General features: G+C 41.8%; 3 protein-coding genes across 5 annotated transcripts; all 3 read left to right on the plus strand.

The window, feature by feature from the left end:
• Positions 1-2703: 2703 nt before the first annotated feature.
• Positions 2704-4904, plus strand: myct1a (myc target 1a). The gene is made up of 2 exons (XM_076084531.1): positions 2704-3013; positions 3838-4904. The coding sequence occupies exons 1-2, from the start codon at positions 2959-2961 to the stop codon at positions 4383-4385; spliced, it is 603 nt and encodes a 200-aa protein (XP_075940646.1). The 5' UTR covers positions 2704-2958; the 3' UTR covers positions 4386-4904.
• A 556-nt stretch (positions 4905-5460) lies between these two features.
• Positions 5461-11640, plus strand: serac1 (serine active site containing 1). Of its 2 annotated transcripts, none has more exons than XM_076084528.1 (17): positions 5461-5652; positions 6069-6154; positions 6272-6308; positions 6400-6542; positions 6961-7050; positions 7676-7807; positions 7897-8018; positions 8097-8225; positions 8338-8451; positions 8794-8956; positions 9188-9338; positions 9441-9582; positions 9827-9927; positions 10174-10271; positions 10425-10607; positions 10707-10850; positions 10987-11640. In XM_076084528.1, the coding sequence occupies exons 2-17, from the start codon at positions 6070-6072 to the stop codon at positions 11121-11123; spliced, it is 1971 nt and encodes a 656-aa protein (XP_075940643.1). In that variant the 5' UTR covers positions 5461-5652; position 6069; the 3' UTR covers positions 11124-11640. The 2 variants fall into 2 exon arrangements, with proteins under 2 accessions (XP_075940643.1, XP_075940645.1); XM_076084530.1 differs by lacking the exon at positions 5461-5652 and adding an exon at positions 5730-5751.
• Positions 11641-11865: 225 nt separating this feature from the next.
• Positions 11866-13056, plus strand: gtf2h5 (general transcription factor IIH, polypeptide 5). 2 transcript variants are annotated; one of them, XM_076084532.1, is made up of 3 exons: positions 11866-11972; positions 12457-12542; positions 12719-13056. In XM_076084532.1, exons 2-3 carry the CDS (start codon positions 12508-12510, stop codon positions 12897-12899), a joined length of 216 nt encoding a protein of 71 aa, XP_075940647.1. In that variant the 5' UTR covers positions 11866-11972; positions 12457-12507; the 3' UTR covers positions 12900-13056. The 2 variants fall into 2 exon arrangements, with proteins under 2 accessions (XP_075940647.1, XP_075940648.1); XM_076084533.1 differs by having other exon boundaries at positions 11927-12044.
• Positions 13057-13647: the final 591 nt, after the last annotated feature.

Raw genomic sequence — 13647 nt, forward strand, 5'->3', positions numbered from 1 at the left:
CAGGCAACTATGTGTATAGGGTATTATTAGCATAGCTTACCGCCAAATAAATTATATACGCAAGTTTCTCAATAAAAATGAATATGCCATATACAGGACAAAAAAAAAAAAAGAATTAATTCAAATGATATGCCTACCCAATCACAACTCAACCCACACAGTAACAACTAAATCAGCAATGCATCCATATAAATAAATAAATACAAATCTAACCATTTTGTGTCAGAGTCAGCTGTTGGACTGGCCAGTGTGATAAATTGTGGGATTCAGTTGGATCGGCTGGCTCCTCTGCAGCAGAGACGGACTGCTGATTTCTACATTTCCACGCAGCTCTGCTGGGGGTGACCTCCACCGTCCAGAGACCCACAGGACCGAACGGATTCAGCAAAATCGGAGAGCAGACACTGCAGAGGGGAGCAGAGAGCGTGGAGACAAAGCACGTGGGTCAATAGGAACTCTTCCTATAGTAGCCAGAGCCATTCCCATTAAGATACGTTTCCTTATCTAATCAATGCACAGGCGGAGAGCTGGGACCAAGACCGCCAGTGTGGTAATCTCTTCCATGCAATGTCAGCAGTTTTCTAAAATCTCATTATAAAGTTTGTTGCTGACCTGCATGTCAAAATCAACACAATGCCCGGGAGAAATTCTGTTCTGTAACTATTTATGTCGTGCAAAACTCACCCAAGAAGCCGTTTCATCTGGTATCGACTCAGATGTTTCCTTAAACAAAGGGGACAAATCTCCTTATTACAAGTGATGTTAAATAAGTTATACTGATGTTTGTAGGCCAAGTATTCCAATGTTATTAGACATTAAACAGATGTTGATATAACTCGCAACCCATTTCCATTGTTTTCTATGGGGGAAAAAACACATGCTATTGCAAATCTTGCAAAAAATTTACTTCGAATTCATACGTCATAGCAGACCAATCCTCACTGAGCTGCACATGTGTGATATCCAAACTGCTAAAAACATGTGGAGGGTGATCCTATGTGTGTACAATACAATAATCAGTACACACAGCCCACCACGCACACTGAACAACACGCTGAGCAAATTGCATGATATACATTTGAGATGTGCTGTGAAGTTCTCGTGGAGTATTACTCCATCTACTGTTCAAAGAGGGAACAGAAAGACCACATAGTAGAGACCGTCCCTCCCTAGCGGCTGACTCGGCCTCTCTACATCGAAATATTACCGACCACAGTGGTATTCATTTATTATAGGAAAAACAAACATTCCATTTCACTTATCCATGTAATAATAGTTTATGCATAAGTGCTGTCCCAGAATGGCACATTGATAAACGCTCATGTTTAGGAGATTGATGAGATATTGTTTGATCTAATCTACAAATAGAAACTCCTCACGGTTCTGTATTATTTCTTAACCACAGCAATAATATATCCTTCGTTGCCGGCTACATTCTTGAAGTCCTGACAGACATCTAGTGTCCCTGTTTACATATGAAGGTTTGCACACTGTAATTTCCCACCACTCTGCCCAATGACATTTTGATAAGGTTATGAACTTAAGCTAAAAAGTTCAAAGAATGTTGTCCTCCACCTATGAGCCCATTACACTTTAATTACTCTATAACAGAACACAATGGCCAGTGGCCACACATACTAGTGTGTTATGGGTGTTTGCTGGTTTTTAGGACAGGTTTTACAGCAGAGCCAACAATTAAAGGAAGTTCAGGCTTTGGTCCGGCTATTTTCTCTCTCTACTTTACAGTGAGAAGGTTGTCAAATTCTTAGTGTACTACACTCACAAAGATTTTGTCTGATAGTCTAAGAACTTTTCCTTTTACTGGACAGGATTAACAGGGAGACTTGATTAATGTTGAGGTTGAATTTAAGGTGGAGGGTTTACAATCCAAAGCTGATGGGGGCAAATGGGGCTGGTCTACATTAGACGCATACCAACATGACTGCTCGCATCCTTCCCTCTGACTATACTGACGACCATGCAGATTTGACTTGGAGGGGGTTAATACAATGCTGACTGCGGGATCAAGAATGAGTAACATGACGAGCTTCATTCTCATTCACCGTATCCTGATTTTTGAAAGTAAAAAAATGTGCTGAGCTGCTTTTCTGTCTTATCAAACTACAATGTTTTTACTGGATCTCTCCAACTGAGGAAAGGACCAGACATCCAATGCAGGCACCGCTGACCTGGCAGACACAGTGGAAAGACTGAGCGTAACAAAGACGCTGGAGATCAGAACAGGCAGATATCCACACAGTCCGTTCAAAATAAAAATACACCAGAGCATCATTACCTGAGTATTAAAAGCACTTACAGTATCGTCACCATCAATTCCAGCTGTGGTATTGTGTTCAGCACCCATTGCAGGCCTGTGCATCTTATGGTTAACTGTTTCCTGTGGCCTCTGTGGTGGGCGGGAAAAAACATGTGAGAGATTGAAATATTTGTCATTTCTGAAAGGAACAAAAATATTGGTGAGTGTGGTGGACTTTCCTATGGTGAAAGCTGAAGTAATGAGCCTTGCAGTACTTGGGTGATACCATTTCACATTAATCAACCCGAAGGAAATGATGGGGGAGGAAGTGATTACAGCAACACCCCGTCTCCCCACCTCCAGGATCTCTGTCCTGGATAGATAAGCCACTCCTGTTGCTAATTTCAAGCAGGAAAGCAGGAAATGTGACAGTGTAGTTTTCCGCTTCCATAAACAAGACGGCCGCCAGAGTTAGCCGCCAGTCCTGTGTGCCTCTGGGCTCAGACATACTGACAGAGAAAGTGAGCAAGGGACGAGAGAGGGGAGAAGTGAGAGAACAGGAAAGAGGGGAGCCAGAAAGACAGGAAAACCCATCAGAAGTAAAGAGAGAGAGACAGGCAAGAACTGACAGAAGAAGAAGAAGAGAGAGAGTTAAAGACACACTGAACTGAGTATCAGTCTCTCTTCTTCTCCTTGAAGTCATGGCCGGGAACAACACAAATCTCTTTCTGGAAATACTTCAGTCTTATGACGCTGGTGAGTTTTTTCTGACTTCCCTTCTCTTTTAGCAGGTCTTTTTTCATGTGGTCTCTCTGATTGGCGCTGTCGTTCTCTCAGGAATCTAAGCTTTAATCACCTCTGAAACGGAAATACATGATTCTTTTTGAAGATGACTTCATATAGACTTTTGCAACTCACTCCAAATCTATAAGGTCCAGACGTGTTTTCTTAGTTCTTTTTTCCTCCGTTTTCCTAAATGTCATTTCCAGATGACTTTTGACCAGTGTCTCCTTTCCCTTTTCCTTAAGTTAGAGCAAAAATAGAAACCGCTGTGGAAATATGGGCTGGTAGAAAAAGTGGGTTCAGTCTTTTAACGCTCAACTGTATTGAGAGGAAATTGATTTGTTTTCGCTGGCAGCCGTCCACAGGATTTGTTTTAGCCGCTGCATTCTCTCTCTTCTCTCAAGCACGCTTATGTGGGCACTACTGCTTCCAAGGCAGAGAAGCAAAAGTCAGTGCTTTTTTCGTGGAAATCAAATGCAATCAGTTCATTGTCACTTCCTCTGGTAAACATGAAAGAGGAAAGACTATTATCATTTCGTCAAGAAGTTGTTGTTTGTTACAAAGAGATGTTTGTTGTAATGTTGGCTAAAATTCCTATTATTAAGGATGAAGTAGATTGTATTGCATGTGCATAAATATTATTAATCTCTTGTTCCTTACAGTGAACATGAAGAGTAAACAAGATAATTCTGCAGGCAAACAAAAAATATGGAGTGCGTTTGTTAAGGATCCATCAAAAATACATATTGAAGCACAGTTCATAAAATATCCTTTTTGATATGTTTCTCTCTTCCCAGTCCCTCTGATCATAGCTTTCTGTGTGTCCATCGCGGTGGGCCTGGTCTTGGGGGCCCTGGTTTACGTGATCTTGACCTGGATGTCCCGACGCAAGGCAGGCTCTGCCAGCATCACCCGCCGCCCTCCCCACCAATCGCGCACGTCTTCTCGCAACCGCCCAGGCTTTAACCGCAACAGCAGCTACGACCGGCGCAGCAACAACAGTTTGGTCAGTGCTGCTTTCAGCTTCCACCGGCAGACTTCCTCCCCAGATCCCCTTGATCCTCTGGGGCACAAATCCAGCTTCAGGGCCTCCACCTTCCACCCTCTGCTCCAGTGCAGCCAAATCGCCAGAGAGGCAGAGGAGGGGAGCCAAACCACGCTGCCTCGTACACCGACTCTGACCACGTCAACGGGATCGGCTCAAACAGCAGCCCGGCCAGCTGCCACCCCACCCAGACCTGAGTCACTTTGGGGGAACAATGGCCTGAGGGGTTCCCATGCTACACAGACCCCACCTCCAGCTTATGAGAGCATTATTAGAGCATATCAGGAAACACGCACCTGAGAGGGCCGAGAGAACCAGGCGGACTCTTAACTAAAACATTAAAAAACAGTTCACACTCTCAGTTATGCGGGCTGCTTATGGACAGAAATGATTCCACTTCTGTATAAAGACATTCAAATACATACTGGTGACTGACTGGGCATTTACGCTGCAAGACAAGACTTCTCCTTTGTCCCTGCTGCAAAACAGAGAATGACTGTGTGTGTGTGGCCCAAAGGAAGGCAAATGTTTCTGTCATTGATGAATCTATGTAAAACCTGGTGGAGACAGCTTTGAACTCATTTGATGTTTTAATTGCCGTCGAACATGTTTTTTACAGAGCTGTGGTGTTTGGGGGTGCGTGGTATTCAAAGTAATTTAGTGTGTCTGTGTTTGCGAGTACGGTGTGTTTGAGTTTGAGAGAGATGCACATAATGTTGGGTGTCAAATGTGTTGCTGTTTTAATTAGATTGTAATTTAATGAACTTTGCTCATAAACGAATGCAATAAAAGCAAGAATGAAAAAGCATGACAACTGATTTTTCCATACAACACCTGTGGTCTGAAGGGTGTTTGTTAGCACAAACAAAGCGGTGCGCTTTCTTGCATAGGGCAACACAAGATATGGACATAATAACATGAACACCTGCTAAATATTGCAACTTACTACAGAAGTCATCCAAATAGAAACAAATATTACCTTAGAGAAGTTTCGAAAAGTCAATTTTTGTTGACTGTGTTAGACAAGTGTTAATAGCATTTTGAGGTTGTGGTGTTAATGTACAATATTGCATTGTGAGGTTGTCCATTGATGGGGACAATAATGTACCTTATCAAAAACAATACGCAATATAATGCAATTTAACACAACACTAGTGCAAACGACAGGCTTGTGTAAATCATTCTCTGAACATTATAATCTGTACAATAGTTTGAGTTTGTTGTATTATTGTGGTATTGGATCACACGTGTTTTTTGTATTTATTATTTTGTCCACCCCCTTATGAGCAGACAGATGTGTGTACGTCCTGTCTGACGGTTTCCTGGTAAGGTACCCGCTTAACCATGTTTACGTTTGGCAGAGGACAGCCAACACACATCATCACAGATATTATATTGCAGGTTGACTAAATATAATACCGTAACAAACATATTTCTGATGGCGCTAGTCTCCATAGATGACGTATTATTTGTGAGACAAGTTGTCATTGTGCTTCAGAACACCGATCCGCTGCAACCGCGGAGGACATTACTGTAGTCCTTTGGAAGTTTGTCGATAAATAATAAGGTAATGTCAGTCTGCAACAATGGAAACGAACTTAATGGTCCAGCTGGGTAGCTAACAGCTAATAAGCTGGCGGAGAGCTTATACTGACTGATAGTTGAGGTAACAGTCGCTACTGGCTTAGCCCTCGCTTGTCATTCCAAGCTAACTGCAGCTAACGTTAGCTAATGTTAGCTACTTGTAACGTTACGTGATTTGATTACTTATTAGGCAACTAGCTAGCTACATAAGTTAGTTAACTATTACAGTTAGGCATTAATTATTGTTACAAGTTGGTTAACTGTCGCTACTGCCGGTTGTTTAGTCGATAGAGCCTCAATCATAGATCGCTGTGCATCATGACTTTGACCGTTCATTATATTAACGTTAGGTAGTTAGTCTCCTGTTAACGTATCTACAACATACTGGGTGACCTGCAGGATGTCTGGTGCAGCTCTACGACTGATCCGCTGTCGGAGACTGAGCACAGCTGGAGTGAGGAAAGTGCTTCAGTGGAAACATTTAAGTAAGTTATTATGAGACATAATTGACGTGTGTACACCGCTTATTGTGCTAGCTTGTAGTACTCTAAATACATAGATTCAACCATCTTTCAATGGATCCCTTTTCTGTTGACATTTAGGGAAGGTTGCTAAAGTAACTGGTGCAGTTGTCTCTGGGTGAGTTACAGTGTTTACATACTTTGATCCTGGACTTGTGTGAAAAGATCTCTCACTGTGGAGCCACAGCTTATCCATTACCTTTCTATAGGGGCTGTCTTTTTATCACTTATGAAGTGGTGGCCTTGAACAAGGCGGTGACCATTGACACCAGTGCGATTCTTCAGGAGAAGTACAAGTCTTACATCTATCTGAAAGCCACTCCCTCCGATGAAAAGGAGAACCTCACTGCAGGTACTGAAAGTCATCCACCTAGAATAAGACCATTTTGAGATTTCGCTTTAGTTCAGATGTTTTGCTTTTGGACTTCCCAGACCAGCTATCTGGAATATGCTGAATGGCTTTATTTATTTCTTGTATGAGCACAGAATGATACTGAGTTTGACACGTCCAGGTGCCCAGTGACGTCTGTTATCACTACTTCCAGTCTTTCCTTCCCCTCTCTACTATCTCTGTTGCCTGAATGTTTGGGTCAGCCTGTTGACTGATCTCACTTCCACTGGTCACGGTTCTCTTATGTAATGGAAACGATCACCTATACTGAGAAACAAATGAGCAAACATTACTAAATAGCTTCTGGTAGAGTCTTTATAGAAATGAAAATCTAATTTTCTAGGTCATTGTAGTATTTTTTCCCACATTGTGTGTTTAGGGCTTACGCACAAAGCAAGGAGGGAACTTCATAAAGCAGCAAGGCGGTTTCTGGAAATATCATCTCGGGTTATGCTGCAATCACTAGACGGTAAGAAACCAAACGTTGTCATTATATCTTACGTTTCACAGTTTGAGCCATGGTACTGCCCCTCATGTTTCTAAGACTGGAAAGCAGAAGTTGCTGCTAATAGAGGAGCAGACATGTAGTCTCATAAAACTACAGCTGCCAACTCATTTTTATGTGGAGCGTGCACATTGAGGCTAAAGGAAACACCTGCTTTGTACATGCACATCCTGTTTTGATGTCTCATAGTTTGTGTATTAATGTGCATAGTGTGCTGTAATACACAGACATTGTTGTTTTGTTCGCCTTATATTACCTCTGTGTTAATCACTCATGACGTTTAATTGTAAATGTTAAATTATAGAAATGACGTATTTTTCATGAACATACATTCCCATAAGATATTTAATAAATCAACTTTTTGACTTTTTAAAAATAAAAAGCTGCCACATTGATGACACAAGTTTTGAAACCAAAAGGTTTGTAACGTCTTAGCTGTTGGAGTAATCTGAAAGTGGTAGTGTAGAGACTGGTAGTTAGTCGTGGTAAATACAGTTTGAAGTGCCTTTAGCAGTATTTGTTTACCCCGTATCCACCTCATTCTGGAAACGTTCAGCTAGTCAGTGAGCTTTCTATTCGTCTGTCATAGAGCACTTCAGCCATGTGGATGCAGACCCACATGAGGTGGCATTATGGGTCCTACTGAAGAGGACAATGTCAGCCAATAAAGCCATCAGACTACAAGCCGTTCAGGAGCTTGCAGGAAATCACCACTGGCACGGTAAGATACACAAAGTTGTTGCACATCACTTCAGGTTCAACTGTAAAACCTGAGGTGGGATTAGTTCACAGCTGTTGTCAATAATGCAGACTACCAGTACCAGACGGCAGCCCAGGTTGTAGACCAGCAGACAGCAGTGGGCCTGGCCAGGACTCCTCAGGTAGACCTTCGATTCTTCCTGCGCTCACCTGCACTGCCTGACCTGGAGGATGTAGGTATCTCCACTAACACTAACTATTCAACACTATTGATCATTTACATCACATAAGATGTTTTTACGTCTTCACAGGGTTTGTCGGCAGAGGATGGACTGAGGCAGCTGCTGGCGTCTCTGCCTCAGTCTGAGGTGGACAAGTGTGTTCAGTACTTTACCTCACTGGCCCTCAGAGAGAGCACCCAGTCCTTGGCAGCACAACGGGTAATTCAGACGGAATGATGGGACTCACGCGTGCACCTCTGAATACAGTCTTTTGGAAAAGTGACTACCTTTAAATCCTCATACTGACACATAAAGCTCTCCTATGTTGCAGGGTGGTCTGTGGTGTTTTGGAGGTAACGGGCTGCCTTACGCCCAGAGCCTCACCTCTGTTCCTTCTGAGAAGGTGGAATCCTTCTGCCTACAGGCGCTGGTACAGCACTCAAAGGTAATGACAGCCATTACACATCTAAACATGAACTAGTCTTCGTGGGAAGACACAAAGCACCTTTTGTTTTAGTTTGGTTAATTCGGTGGATTCCTATGGTTCACGGTTGGAGGGATTCTTGTCATCATGCAAGTATTTATAGAAGTGTTTTAATTGTATACACGGCACACTGAACTGAATTAGATTTCACAGTTTTCCGAACAGAAACAACGACAAACTCATCAGTTAATTTGGTTCACACCTGGACAAAACTCTGAGTGGAATAACTCCTGTTAAGACTGGTTGATATTGATTGAAGGTGAATAAATGTTGTGAACTTACTGAAACACATCCGGTTTGCAGGTCCAGAGCCACTGTGACCACATAGTTGCCAACGGTGGTCTGCAGCTCCTCCAGAGGATTTATCAGCTTCGTAGAGACTCCCTGAAGATTCAGAGGAACATTGTTCGTATCATAGGAAATTTGGCGCTCAATGAGAGTGTTCACCAGGCCATATCCCAGTCTGGTAAATCTACAGCTCATCTACTTGTTCCATAGAGTCTAGTTATGTGTAACATTGTATTGAATATTACATATTCACCATTACAAAGACTTCAAATACTCATACTCGTTCATATGTTTGTTTTCTGTTTTTTATACTTACTGTCCCAATTGGATTAACTGAAAACATAACAACAGATTATAATACATCCAATATTTTTCTTTCCTTCCTTCCCTACCTGTATCACACCTTCAGGCTGGGTGTCGGCCCTGGCTGAGATGGTGCAGTCTCCTCACGTCATGCAGGCGTCTCATGCAGCCCGCGCTCTGGCCAACCTGGATAGGGAGACGGTGAAGGAGAAATACCAAGACGGCGTCTACATCCTGCACCCACAAACACGTGGCAAGTAGGAAAACGATTCATTCTATTGTTACACGTTTTTGATAAAGTATTAGTTCCAATATTATGTTGTATGTAAACCAACACTTGACAATGTGTTGATTTCCAGCCAGCCAATCAAAGCAGACGTGCTCTTCATCCATGGGATTCTTGGGGCAGCTTTTAAGACGTGGAGGCAGAAGGACCGCGACATGTCTGAGGAAGAGAAGGAGGCAGAAAGCAGGGAGGACTACACAGAGTGCTGGCCAAAGGTGAAGAACTCACCGTATTCCTATAATTACTCTGGAGTACTGTGGGTCACCATTAAGTGCCTTTCCATGTTTGTCCTTATACATTTTTATATTAAAACAACTATGGATTGATCCTTCTGGCTATAAAGGAGACTCAATAGTGTTTTTTCATTAAACGTGAGGTTTCACGAAGACATTGATTAATCCTAAAAAGATGAATCATCTCTCGCTGTTCTTCTGTGTTATGTCCTCTTGTATTGAAAAGTCGTGGTTGGCTGCAGACTGTCCAAATCTGAGAGTACTATCAGTGGAGTATGACAGTCACCTCAGCGACTGGATGGCCAAGTGTCCCGCTGAGAATCAGAGGTGAGCAATCTGTAGTTTCTAGTGTTCAAGTATAAAATATTGTATCAATGTGCAGGTGACGTTGGTTACTTACCAATAGTAATAACCATATTTTTGCACAACCCATCCCACATGACTATTTAAAGCTAATTAAGCTACAATTCTTGATGAAATTAAATGTTTAATTATCCTAAATGTTCCAGTATTTATTATGCCAGACTCTCATTGAGTGAACTGTTGAATCATTCTCTGCTTTGGTCTCTTCAGGAAGTCCTTGGCCTACAGAAGTCGAGAGCTCCTAAAGAAGTTAAAGCTGGCAGGAGTTGGAGAGAGGCCAGTGGTCTGGGTAGCCCACAGTATGGGAGGTATTCTGTCAGAACTTTACTTCCACAAGCACTTCAGATCTTTACTCAAATCCCCTGAACGCAACATGAAAAACAAATGATTTCACACCTGTACCTACATGTGATTATATGTATCTACTGTAAAAGTTGTGCTCATTGTCTGTTTGTATTCAGGATTGCTTGTGAAGAAAATGCTGCTAGATGCCGCAGAGGACCCAGATATGCATGAACTGTTAAAGAACACCAAGGGAATAATGTTCTATAGTGTTCCTCACCATGGCACCTTCATGGCCGAGTACTCGGTCAGTGTCAGATATCTTCTCTTTCCCTCTGTAGAAGTCAGAGAACTTTGTAAAGGTAAGCGTTTGAAATGAATTGTGAGGTCCATGACTGTCTGTGTTTCATAGAAATGGTTCAGTATCTATTGTGAGTTGTTGTCCAAATGTGCTTTTTAAGACTCGCCGGCACTGCGCAACCTCAATGAGAACTTCCTGAACATGGCCAAAGAAAAGGAATTCAAGGTGCTGAGCTTTGCAGAGACGCTGCCAACAACCATTGGTCCCATGATCAAGATACTGGTGGTCCCAACACAGTCAGCAAGTATGTCACGATACTGCACATGTGAAATGAGACACGTTCATCTGTGATTTATAGCTTCAATATGAAGAGCTCAGATCTTTAAAGCAGTAAGTCTCGTTCTTTTAGCGACCTTGAGTCTCCTCTGGTTGGGTTTCAGATCTCGGCATTGGAGAGCTCATCGAGGTGGACACAGATCATCTCAACATCTGCAAGCCAGAGAAGAAGGACTCGTTTCTTTACAAGCGCAGCCTTCAGTTCATCCTGGAAGCACTGCAGAGCTACATCAGCCACTGACTAACATATATGAACCCAACACACTGATGAAACCTTCTATTTACTTGAAATGAGGGAGACCAATGACACCCATCCCCCCCCAAAATATATGAAAACATAACTGGCTATCCTTAATGCACACTTACATTAACAACCACTAATGTGATCATAATATGATTTGGAAAATTTAGCATCGTTTACAACTTGATTGCTGTGAGCAGTTAGTTGTGGTGAAAACGTGTGTTCTCCTAGTCCCCCCTAGATCGGTCTCTCTCATTAGTGAGTCAGAATTTTAAAAGATCATTCAATTTTTTTTTAAAGTTTTTATTTTGTATTTTATTCTAACTGCAGTATGTCAGTCATATTGTCTGCCAAACATATTCCTTCCTGAACGTTACCTCAAACGGACCTGTATTAATATAATTCGGGTTGTATTTATTTGTACACGACTAACCAGGATATGGGTTTAAATCTCCACGTGTTTGTAGTCCTAATTGCCTCTAGCAATGCTGACAATGAATAAATGTATGAAGTTGGAGTCGGACGTGTCTATGTTCTGCATCTTTTTCATCTCAAAGCCACTTTGCAATGCATATCTCATTCAATGTTTTCTGTGTAAATCTCTGGATTCATTAGATCATTGAACATGACTGCTTTATGGTAATACTGGACTTTTATATCATTTACCCACCACAACAATAACCTGTTTCATCATTGGTAAATACAGTGTAGCTTTTTATCAGGAATGGTAATAATAACTTACGATGTATTTATTCCACATGCGCAATTTTTGCATCGCTGAAGATTGTCCCTCGCTACAGACCGTACGCCCCCACAACGCTTAGAAACCAGGAACAACAAAGTTATCAGGTTGGTGGAAGTCAGTCTCTTGTCGTCCTCAACTCCTTCGCTTGAATATAACCACGTATCTCATCTTTATTGGTAGCGTATTCTGTTCACTATTTTAAAACCGCAGTACTTAGTAGTATAGCCGCGGTGTCATGTCACGTAGCTTTGAACTAACGTCAGAGCTAGCTTAGCTAGCTAACCAGTCTCAAATCAGAAGCTAACGCGAACAGCTGTGTTCTTTAAACACTAACCGCCAATGCTGTTTATGTTTTCTGGGGCAACGTTCATTTATGCGAAGCATGCTGTCTCGTAAAACAAATACTTTTAAAACGTTGGTCTATGTTTCGTGACTGTAAGTTACGGTTCGGTGTCTGCCCATTGCCTCCGTTAGCTTGTCGTGTTTACGGCCAGGAAAGTAACACACCTTTTGTTTATTGTGCTGCAGGCTTTGAGGATTTTGTTTATTGTGCTGCAGGCTTTGAGGATTTTGTTTATTGTGCTGCAGGTTTTGAGGATTTTGTTTGCATCGACTGCTGATTTCTCTGCACGTGTCAACATGGTGAACGTACACAAAGGTGTCCTTGTTGAATGGTAAGGAAAACTGTAAATCTACCCAGAAATATTTGTGTAGATCAAGTAATTCTTACCAATATTTCTCTACTGATGCTGTTGCACTTAAAATGTATTTATTAACTGAAGTGCATAATCCTCACATGTGTGCAGAATGTAATGATTTATGAAGCTGTCCCCTCTGCTCACTGGACCAGCGATCCGGCCATGAAGCAGTTCCTCCTCTACCTGGATGAGAAGATGGCCCTGGGAAAGAAGTTCATCCTCAAGGACCTGGACGACACGCACGTCTTCATCCTGGCAGAGGTGGTGCAGACCCTGCAGGAGAGAGTTGGCGAGTTAATGGACCAGAATTCATTCACCGTCACGCAGAAATAACAAAGAATTCTCGCTTCTTGGACTTAAGGCTGTTTTTTTGAGTTTGTCCTTAAATGAACATTGTCTGCAATGTTTTAACTGCAGACTGAAATGGTGCATTTGCTCATTATTTTGTTGGAATAATTTGAAAAAAAAAAGTAAATGTTTACCTGTGTGACCTTAGTTTGTGCTGTCTTTCAATTATGTCCATTCAGGACATTTGTTTAATGCATTTCATTGTTTCTTGATGATTTAAATTGATGATTTAAATTGACGATTTGAGTTTCCATTGTTACATCTGCCTTGGCATCAAATGGATGGTTCTTCAAAGCAAACAAAGTTAAGAGCAACAACGAGGCAAAGGTGCATTGAGCTGTGAAATTGGGGGTTTATCTTTCAGTGGATTTGGCACTTATAGTGACTGTTTCACATTCAAACGTTCATTTTGTTAAGCATTTAACCACAAAACATCACTTAATGCTTAATGACCATGATGACTGTCATGTTTGAGATACAATAATAGAAACGGAACAAAGAAATTTAGTCAGGACCATTACTCGCTACATGATGATCTAAATGTAATTTCAAATATTCTACAAACTGTCGGGAAAATAGAGTAAACAACCTGTTTTATTCTAACTTCATTATTTATCTGAAAGTCACATTTAAATATCCTCAGTCTCTCGAGAATGTTGAATAGTTTTGCTGCTATGAAGCTCGTCTATGTAATGTCCAGTAGAACATGTTGATGGGTCCAAGTGACACACAG

This window comes from Anarhichas minor, unplaced genomic scaffold (genome assembly GCF_050575085.1).
Source record: "Anarhichas minor isolate MPS153535 unplaced genomic scaffold, ASM5057508v1 ptg000136l, whole genome shotgun sequence".
In the NCBI taxonomy this organism is placed as follows: domain Eukaryota; kingdom Metazoa; phylum Chordata; class Actinopteri; order Perciformes; family Anarhichadidae; genus Anarhichas; species Anarhichas minor.

Excerpts from the sequence above, each read along its gene's own strand:
- gtf2h5 (XM_076084532.1), top strand. The coding sequence starts at position 12,508 with ATGGTGAACGTACACAAAGGTGTCCTTGTTGAATG. Across the intron at positions 12,543-12,718 it reads AAAGGTGTCCTTGTTGAATG|CGATCCGGCCATGAAGCAGT; the intron begins GTAAGGAAAACT and ends TCACTGGACCAG.
- serac1 (XM_076084528.1), top strand. The coding sequence starts at position 6,070 with ATGTCTGGTGCAGCTCTACGACTGATCCGCTGTCGGAGACTGAGCACA. Across the intron at positions 7,051-7,675 it reads TATGCTGCAATCACTAGACG|AGCACTTCAGCCATGTGGAT; the intron begins GTAAGAAACCAA and ends CGTCTGTCATAG. Across the intron at positions 9,928-10,173 it reads TGTCCCGCTGAGAATCAGAG|GAAGTCCTTGGCCTACAGAA; the intron begins GTGAGCAATCTG and ends TGGTCTCTTCAG.
- myct1a (XM_076084531.1), top strand. The coding sequence starts at position 2,959 with ATGGCCGGGAACAACACAAATCTCTTTCTGGAAATACTTCAGTCTTAT. Across the intron at positions 3,014-3,837 it reads ACTTCAGTCTTATGACGCTG|TCCCTCTGATCATAGCTTTC; the intron begins GTGAGTTTTTTC and ends CTCTCTTCCCAG.